The 18,955-nt window shown below is 49.1% G+C and overlaps 1 protein-coding gene across 1 annotated transcript; it reads left to right on the top strand.

The window, feature by feature from the left end:
* The first annotated feature begins 5,605 nt into the window (after positions 1-5,605).
* On the top strand, positions 5,606-18,400 carry SOX10 (SRY-box transcription factor 10). Its single transcript, XM_050932302.1, has 4 exons — positions 5,606-5,752; positions 6,857-7,315; positions 15,124-15,389; positions 15,886-18,400. Exons 2-4 carry the CDS (start codon positions 6,906-6,908, stop codon positions 16,599-16,601), a joined length of 1,392 nt encoding a protein of 463 aa, XP_050788259.1. The 5' UTR covers positions 5,606-5,752; positions 6,857-6,905; the 3' UTR covers positions 16,602-18,400.
* The last annotated feature ends 555 nt before the right edge of the window (positions 18,401-18,955 follow it).

Here is an 18,955-nt window from a genome sequence, read left to right on the forward strand (position 1 = left end):
GGCAAGCTGGACGCTTTTAAAAAGCTTTTCATGTGTGTGTGTGTGCGTTAATCACATGATTGTCATTCACCTGTATCTCAAACAAAGACAGCGCACTGTTAAAGGCCCAAACAAGAAAGCAGGCAAGGGAAGGAGGGGGGTGTAGAGGGAAACTGAAGGGGTTGTTGAGAGAGAGAGAGAGAACCCTTATCAAACTTCCAATTCATGGGTCTCCCTTTCCCTCGGCACACTGGCGTTATTGTTTGGCTGTTGTGTGTCTGTGTTTTCCAGTGTCTGTTCCCCCCACTCTGACGCTGTTTTACTGTATGGAAAGATTTCATTGTGAGCCCCTCCCATTTTCCCATGCGGTCCCAGGACAATACCAGTCCTGTGCCCCCGAGAAGGGACATGGCACAAAAGCAGCCGCTGTCTGTCTTACCCAGATTGCTGCTGGGGTGAAGCAGCTCAGGTATTTGTGGTGCGTACGTAATCACATGCACAAGTTCACTATGGAGCTCCAATGAAAGGTTGGTTAAGAATAAGTGTGGCCCTGGGGCACCCAAAGCTTTCTTCAAAACGGAGGCATCCCTAGACTTCTTGTGCTTCTCCCCCTCACCTCCTTTCTGCAAGGATACTCCTCCTTCCCATCCCCTCCTTCAGATAGACTTTTCCTCCTTCCTGAATCACACCCCAGTGGAACGCTTGACCTTCCTTTCCTAGTCACACACCAGGTAGACTCTTTGGGCCAAATTAATCCCAAGTGACTTCCATGGAGTTGTCCCAGAGATGAATTGGCCTCTTGGTATCTCATTGAAGTACTACTGCACTGTAACTCTTCAGAGTTACGTTGAGCCTGGATCCTACGTGCAGACTGCTCCTAGGAAGGTTCACCCTTCCTGCTGGCTTGCTGGTGGCTCACTCATTCTTCCTGTTTCGACCCTTAATGCTTGGCTAAAAGCAGGATCCCATGTTGGTGCCTAACCTTATCCCCTTGCAGTGGGAATGGAAGGTAATAGGAGCTTGGAGTGCTATGCAATTCACCCATGGAGCCTCCTCCTGCACAGAGAGCTTGGCAGGATGAAAAGAAGAGGAGTGAAGGAGCACTTTAAAATAACAGAATCATAGCCCATGGGAGAGCAATCCAAAGCCATGGGCCCTTGAGAGACATTTGCCTGCCTGCCTGTCTCCCTCTTTGAGATTGTACTGCAGGTCAGCCAGTAATTCCTACCTTGACAATCCTAAGTGCAGCAATGGGACATACAGTGGTTGAAGGTCCCCTAGACAGACCAGTCCTACATTATTTAGAGAACTGTATGTAATAGTAAAGAGCATGAAACACATAACCAGCCCAGGCCACAGAGTGAGGGTGTCATTGACTGTCAGAGGTTTAGGTCCTGGAGTTGTCAAGCTGACAGAGCTGCAACCTACTGGAGGTTATCAAGAGGTGCCCCAAACAAACAGCCCACAATGTGTGTGTGTTGAGATATTATTAAAGAGGTATAACTGGATGAGTGCCCAGTACTGGCTCTGGGGGACCTCACACTTAAAAGATTATGGCAGAGGAACCACTGGCTTTATATGTTTTTATATGGTAGGATTTGAAAATCCTCTCAGTTGGGATCTATCTAAGGTACTTATATGGCCCCTATTACTGTAGTACTCGAGTCCCTCACAGTCAATGTATTCATCCTCACAGCACCTCTGTGAGGCAGGGAAGTGCTATTATCCTCATTTTGCTGATGGGAAACTGAGGCACAGAGACACTAAGTGACTTACCCAAGGTTACACAGGAAGTGTGTGGCACAGCAGGTTCCCTGAGTCCCAGGCCAGTGTCCTAACCATTGGACTACACTTTCTAGTCTAAAACCTGAGGTTGGGATCCAGAGATCGTAGCTTTACAGAGATAATAAAAAAATGTAATTTAACTGGGAAAAAAGGATGGAAGCCTTAAAGAGATTGTTGCCGGAGTACTATAGTACCCAGTGCATGACCCAAGGGACTCTTATCCTTAGAAAGACGATCAGCGCTGAAATACATTGGGAGGCTTCTCAATCACACAGTAGGTCTACACAGGAGCTCAAAGGTGTCATTTCCATCTTGAATAGAAACCAGATCAAGCTAGAGTGCTAAAAATAGAAGTGTCACCGCGGCAATGTAAATGGTCGGAGGGGTTAGCCGTTACGTATGGTCTTGGATGGGATCATAGTCAGGGCTGACAGCCCATCCCGCTGCTCACACTGTAGCAGCTACACTTCTGTTCAATCAGAGTTAAAGTGAGTATCTCTGCTCCCGCTGGAAATTACACCTTGCAGCTGCAGTCTAGACATACCCTTACAGAGATCCTCAAAGAGGCAACAACTTTCATCTGTAGATAGAAAAATGCCACCCACAACTCCTCGCAGAGAGACAGTCGCTGTTCTTCTCTCACTCTGCATCCTCTCTTCTCAACTGGAGAAATGGTGCCCCACCATCAACCACAATGACCGAGAGAAAATTCCCTTGGCTACTTCCCATCATGCTGCCTTGGTGCAACAGGAAAAGTTACCAGGACAGGAAATTAGGCTGCAAAACCTGTGCTGCCCTCCAGTCTTTGAGGAACACGGCAGGAACTGGAAACCAATCCCAAGATCAGACAGAAAAAGAAGAGAGGGGAAATCAAGACACAGAGGTAAAGAAAAAGAAAGCGGAACCAAGAGAGATGGGGCAAAGAAAGAGAAAAAGGAGGGGAATGGAGAGAGGAAGAAAGAAGAAAAATTCCTTTTCCAGTTTAATAGGAGGTGCCCCACACGTCATTTCAGCAGAAACTACCTAGATGGTAAACTCTCCTGGGCAGGGACCAACTTTTGGGGATGTGTTTGTACAGTGACAAGCGTAATTGTGCCCTGATCCTTGACTGAGGCCCCTAGGCGCTACCGCAACATAAGGGGGCAGGAACTGTCTTTTTCTCATGTGTTTGTACAGCATCTGGCATATTGGAGTCCTGGTCTGTGACAGGGGCCCCTATGTGCTACTGCAACATAAACAAACGAACAAGTGATGGTCCACAACTTCATGCTTTAAAAGAACTGCTTCATTCTGATTTTGTCTCTGTCCCAAAACTAGGAAAGGTCAGCATACACTTTCCACCCTCAAATCCCTGGGGACACATATGCATTGAAGAGGTGGGATCGCCAGTCCCACCTTCCCCCCAGATTTAAGTGGGGTTCTCTTAGAGTAGGCGCTTCAATCCTCAAATGCCCTATTCCCTACCACTTGGCCACCAGGACCTTGTAATCCCACTCCTGGGAAAAAAACATCCCTACCCCATTCTCTCTGTCTCCCGAGGTCAGCAGGAACCTGCACCTGGAGGGATGGAAAGCGAATGCCCCATCTTATTGTATCCTGTTTTGCCCTTCCCCCATCCCAGGTTGGTATTAGCTGCAGACAGGGGAACAATCAGGCCAGTGTTTCTCAGCCGTGGCTACCTCTCAGTGGGACCAGGAGACGACCCCTTCCTCCTCCCTCAGGCTGTTCCTCTTCTCCATGGAGATTACTGTATCCCTCACACAGGCTCTTGTCAGCCTAATGATGAACCTCACAAACTAAAGAAGACATGCTCAGTTCAGCAAAGTCTGTGTGATACAGCGACACTGCATCTAGCATGTGCCTATTAGCGTGGCTCTTGGGAAGAGGTTACCTGCCCCAGTTCTTTTCCCTTTACAGGGGCAGTTTTAGCAGGTCACAAAAATCCCAATGAAGAGAGGCTAAAAATGCCAAACAACCCTTGCAAGACCAGTGGGAGCTCTCCCTACAGCCCACCAGAATCTCTGTTGGGAATACACACATAGGATTTCTTCCCAATAGGGGAACACACCTGTGTGATAACACCTGGGAGGACTCACCTGACCAGCACCTACACCATTTTAATCTAGGAATCAGGGCCTGAGATTCCTCCCCTGAGATTTCCATTAGGAAGTGTGTGTGAGAAAGACAGAGAAAGGGTGGAGCTTACACACCTCACCTTCCCAGGGAAGATGGGACAGTAGTAGGATAGGTGCCATGAGTCCTTGTGTTTCTTGGATAGGAGAGAACCACCAGACCCTTGCCTTGGCCTTTTGTCACATGGACAGACAGACGGTGCTGGAGGAAGGAGGGAGGGTTAAAGTCAGTCCCCTTGTAGGGGGTTATTTGGTGCCAAGCCCTCCCCAGAAAGCTGCCTTTTGGTGCATTGAATACTACACGCATGCCAAGTTGGTGCCAGTGATCCTGTGCTTGCCATCAGCACCAGGGAGCCCCACCCCTGTTATCCCCTAACCTGGCTTCATTAAGCTTCCAACATAGACTTCTCCTTTGGGCTCTAACGCAGCTGTCCTTGGTGCCATGTTGCGGCTCCAGCCCTCACCACACTGAGATGCATGAGGTGAAAGAAACCACTGAGAATTATGGAGGGAAAATGGTTATACTCTGTCAATCAGATAACACAATTCTAGTTGTCAGTTCCAGGTTCATTCTGGGAACTGTAGTTCAAATGCTCACCACCTGTCCTTGGCTTTATTTCCCCGTCTCTCTGGGTGGGCCCAGCCATTATTTACTCTGTCATTCCATCACTGGGCCTTCTAGTGAGTCAAGTTCTGATCCAGGGGTTCACAATATCCTTAGAACTCCTTTGAAGGAATTATTTCCCCGAGTCTCACCACAACTCATCCTTTCTTCACTCTGTGATTCCTTGCCTGCCACAGAAACATGTCCAAGCTGACACTCCACTTCAGACTCCATGCCAAGAGTTCTGTACTGGTCTGGTTGGTACCATTGGAGGATATGGGAAAGCTGGTTCCTGGTTTTGACAACTTTGCAGAGGGAATCCTGAATGGATACATTACTGGGTTATCAGCAGCATGAGTGAGACACAAAACACTCCTGACACCTCACTGGCATGCGTGTGTCAGTCCCACCTTGGGGACATGAGAGCCCAGGAGAGAATCAAGCTCATGTCTTCTGCATGGCCACAAAGTATAAATCCCCCAACCCCAGTAATGTATCCAGTGCACATCATCCCCAGGTAAACAAATCCTGGACTATTCTCAGTCCCCACTAGCTCTAGAGAGTGAAAGACCAGGACTGGCCACTGAATCTGGGTCTTCTTCATAGGACAGCACTACCCCCATAACACCAGGCCCGCCATCTGCAGTGCACTCCGGTCCTGTTGGTCCATGGACAGCAAGCAGCTGTGACTAGAACCCACCTCTCCATGCTAACTCCTAAGTCACCAGGTCTGGCCCATAGAACAAACTCTGCTGGTCGAGGGCAAGAGAGACCAGGCCAGGGACTTAAATCCAGTCCACTTAGATAACAATGCAGACCCCTCACCACCTGAACAATGTCCTATTTTAAATCCCCGAGAGAGGGAAAAAAAGAATAAAATAAAAGTTGACTGGAGCTTTCCCAGAGAAGGCTGCACTCGAGAAAGCGAGGAGTGTGCGTGTGGCTGAGGTGGAGTTTGGGGGCGCTGTCAGGGTCCCCTCCCTGCCTGCATCAAATCAATGTATTCCAGCTATAAGGAGTGTTTAGCTCCACCTTCTGCCCTTCCCTCCCCCGGTGCTTAGCAGCAAGCCAGTCAGAGAGACATCCAGCCAGGGGATTAGTAAAAACCAAGCCTCCCTCTAGGAATGGCACTCGTCTGAGAGTCTCCTCCACGCAGGGCTCTCTACGCTGCCAGGGCTCTAAGAGGAGAACAGAGGGGCTATTGGGATACAAATTACAGCCCTCTCAGGATTTACCAGGCAGACCAGCCAACGTAAGTTTTCCTACCTGAACTCACACGCTCGCTTGCTCGCTCTTTTTCTACCTTCAATTACTTTTTCAATCTCTTCTTCAGGAAAAGTCCTTGCCTCCCTCACTGGGGGGATAACAACCCCTGCTCCATATTGGCCCCTTTTGCAACTAAACCAAAGGAGACGCATTTTTCTAACCATTTTGTGCTGGGTGGGGGGCTTTATTTTTTCAGCATTTCTTTAATAAGATGGGGGAACTGGTGGGTGGTGGCAGAGACTTTTGGAGGTGACCGCAGAGAGAGAGGGAGAGACGGGGAGATGAGTGAAACGGGCAAGTTAAAGACTTGACTTTGCTAAAGAGGCTTAAAAAGAAATATATGCATATGTACAAAGTGTTAGCGTTTCCGCTCACAAACACATTTTCCCAGGCTGCATCAGATTCCTTGCCTGGCAATTCAGGGGTGCGCTCAGGATTTGCCTCTACTCAGCGACTCTTGCTAAACTTTCTCCTGCAACCTGGTGACCTTTTCATTCTGATTTATTAATAATGAAGCCACTCATTTCTTCCCATCTATGTTCTTGGTCAGACTTTCAAGGCAGGTTTTAAAGAGAAAATGTCATTCCCAAGGGCCAAATGTTGGGGAGGGCCCTGAGTAAGGTTATTCTTAAAGAATGGGGTCCATTTCCCCTTGTTCTCTCCTTTTTGACTCATGTCACCAATGTGCTTAGCCAGCAGCAGATCCCTCTACATGCCCATGTTAAACTCCAGAATAGAGCACAGATCGGGAGATTCCAATTAATCAATGCATCCAATGCATCCGACGAAGTGGGTATTCACCCACGAAAGCTCATGCTCCTATACGTCTGTTAGTCGTGCCACAGGACTCTTTGCTGCTTTTACAGATCCAAACTAACGCGGCTACCCCTCTGATACTTGACTCCAGTTAATCAGGATCCCCTCCCCCACTTGATCATGGGTTTTGTGGGTCCCGTAAGCTGCACGCATGGCAGCTCCTTTGCTTCACTTTTATCAAGTGGCTCCTGTCTCATGGTCGGTTACTGGGAGAGGTTCAAGTCTTTTAGTTTTGGTGTTTGCTTTTTCTTTCTTTCTTCTTTTTTTCCCCCAGTGGGAAGACGGATATTGAGAAGGAAGAAAGACCAAGAACAAGAGATATAATGACAGATGACCAAGACATTTCAGAGGTGGAAATGAGCCCGGTGGGTTCCGAAGACCATCACTGCCTCTCGCCGGGACCTTCCATGGCATCAGATACCCCCTCTCATCTCACCAGCTCTGGGAGCGGAGAGATGGGGAAGGTCAAGAAGGAACAGCAAGACTCAGAGACGGACGACGATAAGTTCCCCGTGTGCATCCGGGAGGCAGTGAGCCAGGTGCTGAGTGGCTACGACTGGACCCTGGTGCCCATGCCTGTGCGGGTCAATGGGAGCAACAAAAGCAAACCCCATGTCAAGCGGCCCATGAACGCCTTCATGGTGTGGGCACAGGCGGCCCGCAGGAAATTGGCTGACCAGTACCCTCACCTCCACAATGCAGAGCTCAGTAAGACCCTCGGGAAGCTCTGGAGGTAAGGAGGGCATAAGGGTGAGGGCAAATGGAATCATGGAGAGGCTGCATCTCAAACTGGAGGCTGGCTACAGAATGAGATTAAAGGGGCATCTATTAAAGGGAGTTCCTCCTCAAAAGGAAAGATCACAGGGGTAAAGGAAAAGCACAGGAAAGTGAAGAACCAACAATGGTTATTAGCTATGGGGAGCTTCCTCTGCAAAGCTCTTCCAGTCTTGACCTGCAGCCCCCACCTGGCTATTCCATTCTAACCTGCTCTTACTCGGGCTGTGCCAGCATACCTCATTCCTGGCCTGTGCCGCTCCAGTCCTTGTCCTCTCCTGAGGCTCAGCTGCCCAATCTCTCCGTTTGTGTGTGTTTGTTTGGCAAACCAAGGCCCAGAAAGGTTAACTAGGCTGACCCTCACCAAACTCATTACACTCATGATCTCCTCAGGCCTGTTTGAACCAGGTCTGAGAGATCACCGGCTAGATGACCCTAACTCCCAGAGCTCCACCTAGTGGGTTGGACTCCTGTCTGGGACAAAGGAGAGAGAGCAGGTAGCCAAGCAGTGCAACCCAATCACACATCCCACCCAAAGAACGTGTTCTCTGATGGCCAGCCACAGTCCCGGCTAGCTGCTGGTTCTAGATCCCGCTCAAGGAGATGTCAATTTAACATTGACAGCACTGGTACTGCATAAGTGGGTGTGAGAATGGGTTATCCCAGCATAAAGGCGTGAAAAAAAGAGAATAGTGAGGGATGGTGGAGAAAGAGGGCTGTTAGAAAAAGACTCCAACCGATGCACCCAGTATGCCATCCTGCCTTGCCATTCCCAGCTTTTTATGGTTGAACAGCATTGTTTGTGTCTTCTCAGACTGCAGGGGCTGCAACTCTGCCTCTGTTTGCAGGCCTGTGGCGTGCAATAAATAAGTAATAACAGCAAATCAGCAGCCATTCCTGTAGCAAGTTTGTACAGGCTGACACAGGCTTCCCACTCCCACTATGCATACACACATACACACTTCCTTCTTCCTAACACAGACACATGCGCATCCCTCGGACCCACACTACCCCCTCAGTTTGTAAAAGCCATTTTAATTTTGGGTCCTTTCCCCATCCTCCCTGCCCCCAGGGTCCCTACGTGAAGTCACCCCCATTGGAACTGCTAGGTTCTGCCAAGAGATGAGGGTGGAGGGACCACGTAATACCCATGTGACACAAGGCCAGTGGTTCCACTTTTCCGCCTTATTTCCATGAATAACTCCAGCAAATTATTATAAATGCCTCTCCCCTCCCTGGGATTGTCCGAGATACACCCCTTTCCGCCACCATCACTTCCTTGCCTTGGACCTCCTGCCACAAATCAAACCCCTCAGCTTCATGTAAATGGCCTTGAAGTTCCACAGAGATAGAAATGGGCCCCCTCTCATACCCTTCCCTTCCCTTGCGCTACTCTTAACAGGAGACCCCCACCCACTGGGTAGGGTGGGATGTCTCCTGAGAACTGCAGGAAGACCAGATTCTTTTCCAAAAGAGAAGCAAACCCCACCCTTCTGACCATCCCATTGCAACTTGTGGCTCGATTATCCAACTGACTTCTGTCAGCTCCACCTGTATGGGAGAATTGAGCCCCTGGGTGTTAGCTTCTGCCTTGATCACATCAATAAGTTTATCCAAATCCCTCTGTTTTTCATGGAACTCAAAAAACAAAATGATTTCCTTGGAGAGTTAACGCAGGGAATTGTGGTAGGCCTCAAATATGATTCCCATGCCTGGGTGTTTTTTAACCCTTCCCATTCCCCTCTCCCTCTACCTTTCCTATGATTACTCCAACCTTGTGCTCACCTCTGGATACCAAGCAGAATGATGCTCCCAGTTAGTTCACATTGCACTAACCCACCCCTGTTGTCTCCTTTCTGGTAGCAAAGTGACTGTACTGAGCATTTATCATTGCTTTTATTTACTCTCTCCCACTTTGTAATGCAGTCAGGTTATGCTGTCTATTTGCCTCTCTCCTTGCACTTTCACTTCTTTCCTTTAATAACAATTATCTCCTGTATGCTTTGCTCCTAACCATTCCTTCTGATTTCTTCCTGATTTCTCTTCCCACCTCCACCCCAACATTTTATTCTATTGGAGAAGCAAGACCCCCATTCTAATTTTCAAAAGTATTATTAAAAAAAATGCTACTGTACCCTTCCAAGGATCCTGCAGGATTTTGTAGCAATGACTTCCTTAAGCACTACATTACTGTTCTGGCCTGAAGATACAAGACTGAGGTACATGAGCCTTTAAATACTCCAGTAACAGCCCTAAGAGACCAGAGTGCTCCACTGTCCAGATATGCGACAGCATTGTACATGACTGTTCCCCCGCACAGTGTTGCAGTGATAGACTTTAGACTCTGTCCTAACACTATTGAGAGCTGTAGTGTTCCTGATCCTGCAGGCAGACTGCAGAGCCGACAGGCAGCCTGCTGAAGTCAATAGGGCTCTGCCTGGGCACAGGAGTCTGTTGTACAGAGCAGTTTGTAAGATCAGGGCCTCGGACTGTAACTGTCAAATAATTTTGCATTTTTTAAAAGGGAAAAGTCTCCCCCTTCCCCCACATGTCTGCTATTTGTGTTGTCTTTGCTAATGGACTGGCAGGGAGCCTGCTGCCTTCGGAGATATTCTTACCAGTCTGTGTTGGGCAATGTGGCAGAGCAAGTTGGGGGCGTGCATGTATGGGCAGGATCGGTGTTGGCATTGTTAGGTGTGGGAAAATAAAATAAAACCACAAAAGCCAAGGGAAGTCACCCAAAGGGTGATTGTCCCATAGGAAATTTACTACACTATCATAGCCCCTATGGTCTTCCACAGTCCTCCAGACAATTTTCTGATGCCAGTTTCCTCCCACTCCAAACTCCACACTACACAGCATGATCCAGACTTTCAAAATTGGCTAGCAATTTTGAGTGCCTAACTTGAGATCCCTGAAGAGAGGCCTGAATGTCTGAAAATCAGAATCCTGTAAGGTGCCAAGTTGGGCACCGAAAATCACCAGTCATCTTTGAAAATTTGGCCCATCTGGATATACTTCCATGTAGGTAAGTCTGATTTTATGTCAGTGCTTAGATGCTGTGCTAATGGGTACATTAGAAATACCTAAGGTAGAGAGAAATCCACTATAAGCTCTGTACGACAGAGAGGGAAAGAGAGATCAGTTGAAAGCAACATTAAACTGACCTTGTGTCTGCCCATCTCTGGTGGGTGGGGAAGGAGATGCTGCCTACAGGATAGTTAAAAATCCTGTGTGTCTTCTTGGAAGGAGTCCAGTAGATTGAGAAACAACCTCAGGGTCCCATCCAACATGATCCTCTCTACAAAATGGAATCTAGCCCCTCAGCTAGCTCTGTGTGAGTGATCGCTGCATGGAGGACGGCTGCCACGTTTGCTCACGCAACCACTGTGCTGCTGAGCTCAAACCAAGTGCTGTGTAAAGCACTTGGGATCTGCAGGATAAGAAACATGCTGTTCTGCAGGAGATGGAGGGAGGCAACCAGGGATAAAGAGGGAGCCACGGAGGCAGATGGCCACGCCAAATTGCATCAGTGCTATGTAGACAAACGTTCCTTTGGGAGGTTGTGCGGGGTGTCAAGGCTGACCCCTCACACCTACACCAACTCTTTCCGCTTAAGAGAGGGTTAGAATCAGGAGCCTCACCCTTTGGGGAATAACAAAGAAACTGCAAGGACTGGGCTGCAGTGTGGGAGACTATAGACTTTGCAGCTGCTGGTCAGGCAAAGGCAAACAGGATGTTAATGACAGTGGAGCACCACCTGCGGGACCAGATTCCAGCCAGGCTCCACCGAGTGTCAGGGAGGAAATCACTGATGAACAGAATGATGGAATGGACACTGCTCCAGGTCAGGACTGAGGTGCATTGGCTGAGCTGGACAGGGGCAGGACTAGAACAGCAGGAGTGGTGTAGGCCAGGAGAGAGGTGCATCAGCACAGCTTGTGTGTGAGTCCTAGGAACGCACTGGGAAAGGGACAGACATCAGAACTAAGCTACACAGTGGTGGAAGGGGTGTTACCCTCAGTGCAGAGTCCCCTTGGGCCCCAAATGAAGGTTTCCGTTCTCAAATCTGACCCTAGTGCTCAATTTCATTTGCAAACACTTTGGGACAATTGGCAAGGTGATGGCCCAGCCTGGGGCAGTGGGTGTTCATGCCTCAGCAAGGCCATGAGCTTCTGTCAACCTCCCCAGCATAACTGGCACGTGTGTGTGTGTGTGTGTCTGAGTGATACTGACGGTGGGTTGATGGCTCTCTTATGGGTACAGCTGGCTTTAGACACTCACTGATTGTTCTGAGCCACCCATTGGTGGGTGTGCTGAGAGAAGCTATTCCTCTCTCCAGCAGCAGCCAGGTCAGCACTGCAGGCTGGGCTGACCCCCTCCCACATCCCAAGGATGCATGATTACCTGAGGATGCAGGGGGAAGGGGGACTTCCTCACTTGTCCTGCCTAAAGGTTCCCCTTTCCTCATCTGGGTGGGGCACTTCCTGCTCCTTACAGGGCAGGGAACAGTTCTCAAATGGAGTGGGATGTAATGACTGTTGAAAAGGTCAGCACGAACACTAGTCCAAATGCCAGAAACATCTCCAGGGCCAGAAACAGATGAGACATGGATAGAAAGGGGCAGCAAAGAGCTGACTATGGGGTGAAGGGATCTTTGTATCTGAACAGCAGCAGAATCTTTCTCTACCTACACCCCACTTTAGCTAGGCAGTGGGCCCTGGGAGCCAAGCCATGCCTGGAAGATCAGGGCCTGTGTGTGGGAGAGATCTCCCCCCACCCCCCAATGTTTTAACCTCCTGTTCAATCCTTCCCTCACCCATGCGTGCGCTGCATCAACTTGGCGCTACTGAGACCCTCATGCCACATTGACTCATCTGCAGCTGCCACTCGTGGGTGACAGGGAGGGGCCATGCATCAGGCTGCTCCAGTCACCTGACATGCAAGAAACAGGGCTTAGGTTCCTCACCACCATTCAGCACAATGCCCTGTGCGAGTAGAGATATGGTGGTGAAGAAGAGAACAAAAGAGGGAGACAGAGTTTTCATCTCTCCATTCCTACCAAAACAGGGGTCTCCAATGGGTTCTGTACTGAGCATTCCCCACTGGAGGGAGAAGGTTCAGTTCAGACCCACTTAAGCCCATGGGCTTTGGTATGTGATCCATTCCCTTCTGTGTCCCTGCAAGATTCCACTGCATTGTAGACCAGGGGGTGCAGGGGCAGGAAACAAGTGAAATCTAAATCCCCTAAATCTCCTGGCCTCTGCCTGCTCACACTGGTTTCACTTTATTAAAGCCGATTTGAGCTCTGATCCCAGGGAAGGAGGAAGGAACAGAGAGACTGGGAGAGAGAAGACAAGGATGGAGGGAATGGACTTTGTGCGATCCTGCTGTCTGCAGGGTTACAGGATGCTGGCAGGAAGATGGGGAGGGCATGCACAGCTCAGTGGACCCAGGATTCATCTCCTAGAGTTCCTAAGATCACTGTCATTTAGGTCATCAGTGAGACGAATATAGAGATCTCAGCTTCTCTCTCCATTGCAGGTGTTCTTTGGCAGTTCAGCTTCAGTAACCCTATATGCTTGGTACCACCCACAAATAAAGGTGAAGGATATTGGAACTTCTTGGAATCAGTAGGGGCTGAGAGGTTGAGCTCATGTGGAAGATGTGAGTTCCATTCCCAGTCTCGGAGTCTTGTTTGCTGTGCAACAGGAGGGGCTAGGAGTGCTGAGGAGCCGGTGACTGGTTCCTTCGTGGATAGTGCCCTGTACGGTCAGGGTGGAAAGCTTGGTTCCATTCCCACAGCTGGTCTTTTGCTTCCCTTCAACAGCCAATGGAGTCTGGGAGATGCAGGGGCTAGCGCTTTGCAGGGACATGTTTAATTCCCAATGCAGGTCTCTCTCTAGGGCGCTGCAGGAGATTGAGGTTATGCATGTCCCTTTAGATGTGATGGAAGGCTGTGTGTGGAGCAATTCAGGGTGGAGGATTAGAGCTCTTCGGGATGTGTGAGCGTGGTGTATGGCGGTGGGAGGGAGACAGGAAAGCTGGTGTTGGACTCATGGCGGCTCAGTTGTTTAATCTCCTGGATTAAGGCAGTGGTGGAATGCAATGTGCGGCCATGACCTTCTCAGGGCTGCTTGGTGTGAACCCAGGTCAGCACCTTAAGAGGTTCCAAAGCAGATCACACCCTCTGGCTATTGGCTGGCGGGACAGAAGGAGAAAAATGGAGGTGCTTCAATGCTGGTCAGGACCTGCTTGGATCCTATTATTTTCCTCACTGTTTTTTACCAACAGGCCCCTCAAACCCCAACTGCTGCTCCTCCTAAATTCTCTAAGGCAGATTCATGGTTTTTAATCCTCTGCTCTGCAAAGGGTTAAATCTAATCAGTGGAATTTGCAAAAGCAGATCCTCTAAGGCTGTGGGGGTGGGGGGTCAGAGACTCCTCTTCAATATTTGGCTGAATATCCCCAAAGCTTTGTCTCTTTAGGCTGGAAATCTCATAAAGGAACAAGTTTTTGCTTTTGAGATTTCTGTGGCCTCAGAGTTTTGGCTGGGTTGCAATACCCATAAAAACAGCCTTGACCCTTTTCAGTGTTCTGGATTCTTCTGGCTGAAACCAGAATGCCCTGGAGGTCACATGAAAAGTAGGAAAAAGAAATTAAAATTTAAATCAAACATTTTCAAAATTAAAAGAAAATGACTGATCAAATGGGTTTCATCTCTTTTTCCATCATCCAAAGTGGTTCTGTTACATAATTTCCTAGGTGATTTTGTCTTGACTGGAGCAGCCCTAGACCTGACAGGTATATGGGGAATGATTTTACATTTCCATAGAGTCTTTCACCCAAAGATCAAAGTTAATCTATTGTTACAGTGTCCAGCACCATAGTATTTAGATGATTTACAAACCGATCCTGATTTACAAGCCTGATCCTGGCTGTGTCTCAGCACCTGCAACTCTCTGATCCTTAGCACAGGAACCACGTCAACCACCTCTGGGATGGAAAATGGCAGCTGTGTGATCAAGAATCCTCAAAGTAGAAGCAAAGCAAATGTGTTTTTCCTCCAGCATCTTCTGTAACTCACTCTTAGGAGATACCAGGGTTCTTTAAGGGGCAGATCCCAGCAGCACAGCCACTGTGCTGGCAAATGCAATAGCCATTCTGTGCTCAGTGATCACTCACACTCAAGCTGATAGAACAAAACTTAAAAAATGGCAAGGATGGAAGGTTAGGACAGGACACAGAAACTCTGAAGCTAAGGTGACCGAGACAAGTTGATCTGAGAGAGACAGAGATACATGACAAAGCATTATCAGTAACAAAGATTTGCCACCCTTCCATAATTCAAGCAATAGTCACAATTTTCACGTCTGCAGCAAGTTCTTTTAGTCCAGCTTGTCTGGTAACTATAAAGCCCTGCATTAATTTCAGTCATCACAGTATGATTACTTTGTCCCCTAAGGCAAGTACAAACATGGAACGGGAGGAGGTGAATTTATATGGGTTGTAGATTGTAATCCACTTGGGGGAGTGACTATGGCTTCCTCTGACTCTGAACAGCATTGAGCACAGTGTCAGGGCTTAATCATTAACAACAATAAATAAGGGGCTGAAGCTTTGAGGACTATATTTAAATACTTCTCTACCTTCTCTATGATGCTTGGCAGTATCTGAAATGGGGTGGATCTCTAGTTCCCATGATGCTTTACAGTAGGATTTTGACATCCCTGTTCCCACCTCTTCCTCCTCCTCCGGTCTCTGTAGGTTACTGAATGAAAGCGACAAGCGGCCCTTCATCGAAGAGGCAGAGCGACTTAGGATGCAGCACAAAAAGGACCACCCTGATTACAAGTACCAGCCACGCCGGCGGAAAAATGGCAAGGCCTCCCAGGGCGAGGGTGAAGGCCAAACCGAGGGAGAAGCTGGCGGGGCTGCAGCTATCCAGGCCCACTATAAGAATGCCCACTTGGATCACAGACACCCTGGGGAAGGATCCCCCATGTCTGACGGGCACCCCGAGCATTCCTCAGGTCAGTCCCATGTCTGCAGCTACACCAGCAGGTTACTACCATCTCATCCTCCTCCCCAGGAGAGTCCCCCAAGCCATCTGGAGAATCGATGGCTCTCTAAAAGTCTTGGGACATCACCTTGTGAGCTGGATCCTCTCTCCATGGTGGGACCCACTAGTTGAGCATGACTCCTATGTGCTCGGTGCTGTCACCAGCATTGGGGACGCCTGCGCTTTACATGTGTTTCTATCCCTTTGGAAGGTGGGAAATCATCTCCCACAGGGTTCATATGCAGTTGCCATTTTGGTTACGGCTGGCCACCTCCTCCCTTCTTGTCCCTCTACAGTGAGGTTCCCAGGGAGGCCTGGCAGTATTCGGTCTGTGCAGTAGGAGGAGCAGAGCTGTTGCATGTAGCTGCCTGAGCTATTTTATTGCCTGTCAGGCTGTACCGGGGCTATATTGTGAATTGGTATCACATTTTCTTTCTCTTTCCCCCCAAATGGTTTTCACTTTACAGGTCAAAGCCATGGACCCCCCACTCCTCCAACAACTCCAAAGACAGAACTCCAGGCAGGCAAAGCTGACTCCAAGCGGGAAGGGCGCTCTCTTGGGGAAGGGGGCAAGCCTCACATTGACTTTGGCAACGTGGATATCGGGGAGATCAGCCATGAAGTGATGTCCAACATGGAGACTTTTGACGTCAATGAATTCGACCAGTACCTGCCACCCAATGGACATGCTGGCCATCCAGGCCACGTTGGGGGCTATGCGGCAGCAGCGGCCGCTGGCTACGGCCTTGGGAGTGCCCTGGCTGCGGCCAGTGGACACTCTGCCTGGATCTCCAAGCAGCATGGAGTCTCCTTGTCTGCTGGCACGTCATCGGTGGTGGACTCCAAGGCACAGGTGAAAACGGAGGGTTCTGCCCCTGGAGGCCATTACACTGACCAGCCCTCCACTTCCCAGATAGCATATACGTCCCTGAGCCTGCCCCACTATGGCTCGGCTTTCCCCTCCATCTCCAGGCCCCAGTTTGACTACCCCGACCACCAGCCCTCAGGACCCTACTATAGTCACTCCAGCCAAGCCTCTGGCCTCTACTCTGCCTTCTCGTATATGGGACCCTCGCAACGTCCCCTATACACTGCCATCTCTGACCCTGCACCCTCTGTGCCACAGTCCCACAGCCCCACACATTGGGAACAGCCCGTGTATACAACTCTCTCCAGACCGTAGGAAAAGGGGAACAGTGACCAAAGCAGCAACAGAAAGGCTCAGAAGGATCAGCACAGGCAGGAGGGCCTCCAAACTCCGAGGTCATTCAGTGTAATCCAGCCACCAGAACCCACTGACTATCTAGACATGCCTATCTTGACCCTGGTTATCGCTGGCTCACCGCCTAGAGAAAGGTTTTACCCCTTTCCCCCAAAAAATTCAATGTATGCCAACCCAACTGGCTTGCAAAACCCTTTTGGTCTTCTAGATGAGGATGATTCTAGACATGGAGTGACTGGTCATGGTGGGTTTCGTTGTGCACACCCTGGACTGTAAAATAAGAGATACCCCCCATCCTTAACCGCCCCCCAACTGCCTCAGTGATTTAGCAAGTGTTTCAGATAGGCCACAATGGCCAACTCTTTGTCACCTGTTGTGGGTGAAGAGTAGCTGGCTGGGCACCCTGGTGGACATGTTGTGGTAGGAGAGGTAGGGCAGTAAAGTCAACTTCCTTGTGACTGGTGCTCTGCAACATTCCCATCTAAAATTCACAAATGCATGACTCTTGATCCCTGTTGGAAGACCAACCTATGCTTGCTTTCCTATTGACTTCCACATCTGCATCCTATCCTTCCCTCAACCCACCCTCTCTTTACTGTACTGTACCGTACTGTACTGGACTCAGGAACCGTATCGCTGGTTCTAGCTTATTCATGTCACAACATACATGTTGGGGCGGGGGTGAGTGCGTGTATGGCCTCTTGGCCTGTTAAGGCAACAAAGATGGAATCCTCCTTTCTTACGATTATTTTGCATGGCTAGTTTGTTTCAAACATTTCATGGTCCTTTCTAAATCCTTCCATTCACCCTCTAATATTTCAAAAGGTACATTGCCAAGGCAGTGTTTGTCCTTTTGGCACGTGTGTGTGTGCGTGCATTGGATGTGAGGGAAGAGTAGCTGAAGATATTGCAGCAAACAGAAGCATCAGCATGAATCCCACTTGCCCAAACACAGTTTGCGAAAATAATCACCTTAAACCTGCAAGGTTGGGCCCCCAAGCAGAGCTGAACTTAAGAATACATCCCCTCCTGCTTGTTCATTGCTTGTTCCAATTTGCCAACACCTCTGGCCTACCCTCATAAAGAAGGGGAAGATATTGTTGTGGCACCAAGTGCGGGGGAAAGCTCTCAGCGTTGGATAAGACAATTAGTCCACGTAAAAAGAAAATTAATTCGCCTTCCCTTTTGGGTTTCAAACTGGAAGCAACCATCCTCAGTGGTTCGACTGGTTCCCCTCCTTCTTGTCTTCATCTTCATTCCCCGCTTGCTCTCTTGGGTTGTCTGCTTGCCTGTCCCACATCTTCAGGGCTAGCAGAGCTTCACAGTGCCAGAGAGCATGCTGACATGAAGGACGTCATAACTGAAGGTGGGAGATGATGCCCTCCCATTGGCCACCAAAAACACATGATGGAACCCCCAGCGGATATGCAGGTCTGGGAAGATGCGACAGATTGACCAAGCAGAACTTGTGATCCTCACTACCATTTTTCTCCTTTGACTGAGATCACTGAGGATGACCTTTATACACATTTCTCTCCACCCTTAGCTTTGGCTGACTCCTCCTCTGTTGTGTTTGAAAAGAGCATGTAGTACGTTTGCTCCCCTGTATGCATGTAACCCACTGCTGTCCCCTCCCCTTATTTATTCCATTACACCTTCCCCTTCCACCAAGCCCCTCTCCCTGCCCCCAGAATATGCTGTCCTAGCACCATTAACTCTGCATTAAATGTATGGAATAATAAACTTAAAGGTTTCATTTGTGTGTGTCCATTTTTTCAAATTTTAATATTTTTCCCCTTTCAGACACATTTTATCCTTCCTCCCCAGTAAGAGGGAAGGGGGGCCTTTATATGGCACAGACCCTGGGTGCGTGTACACATTTCTTCTATGCCCATCACTGAAAGGATATTGACAGTGAGTTAATAGTGTTGCCTGGACTAGGGGCCTCGTTTCTCTTCTCCTCACCTCGAGTCTCAGCTCCAGGCACTAGATCATGATACTTCCATACCAGAAGCCCTCTTTCCCCACACACATTCCTGAATACTATCAATATTTTCTGACCTGCAAATTAACATCTGGCACCCACTAAGCAAGGGCTACTGCCTGCCTGCGTGGATCCTGCACACATGAACACCAACCTACTTCCCTCCACGAGCATAACACATGATAGAGCCCGCCCCACTTCAGAACAAAGTCTCCCCAGGGCAGTGTCGGCCAGATAGAACTAGAGGATGCACAGCTAGGAAAGGGACACAACAAGAGCTAGGAAGATCCAAGGTTTCCTAAGCAGAGGCATGTGATTGGTTCAGTGTGTT

Source organism: Gopherus flavomarginatus, chromosome 1, assembly GCF_025201925.1.
Source record: "Gopherus flavomarginatus isolate rGopFla2 chromosome 1, rGopFla2.mat.asm, whole genome shotgun sequence".
In the NCBI taxonomy this organism is placed as follows: Eukaryota; Metazoa; Chordata; order Testudines; family Testudinidae; genus Gopherus; species Gopherus flavomarginatus.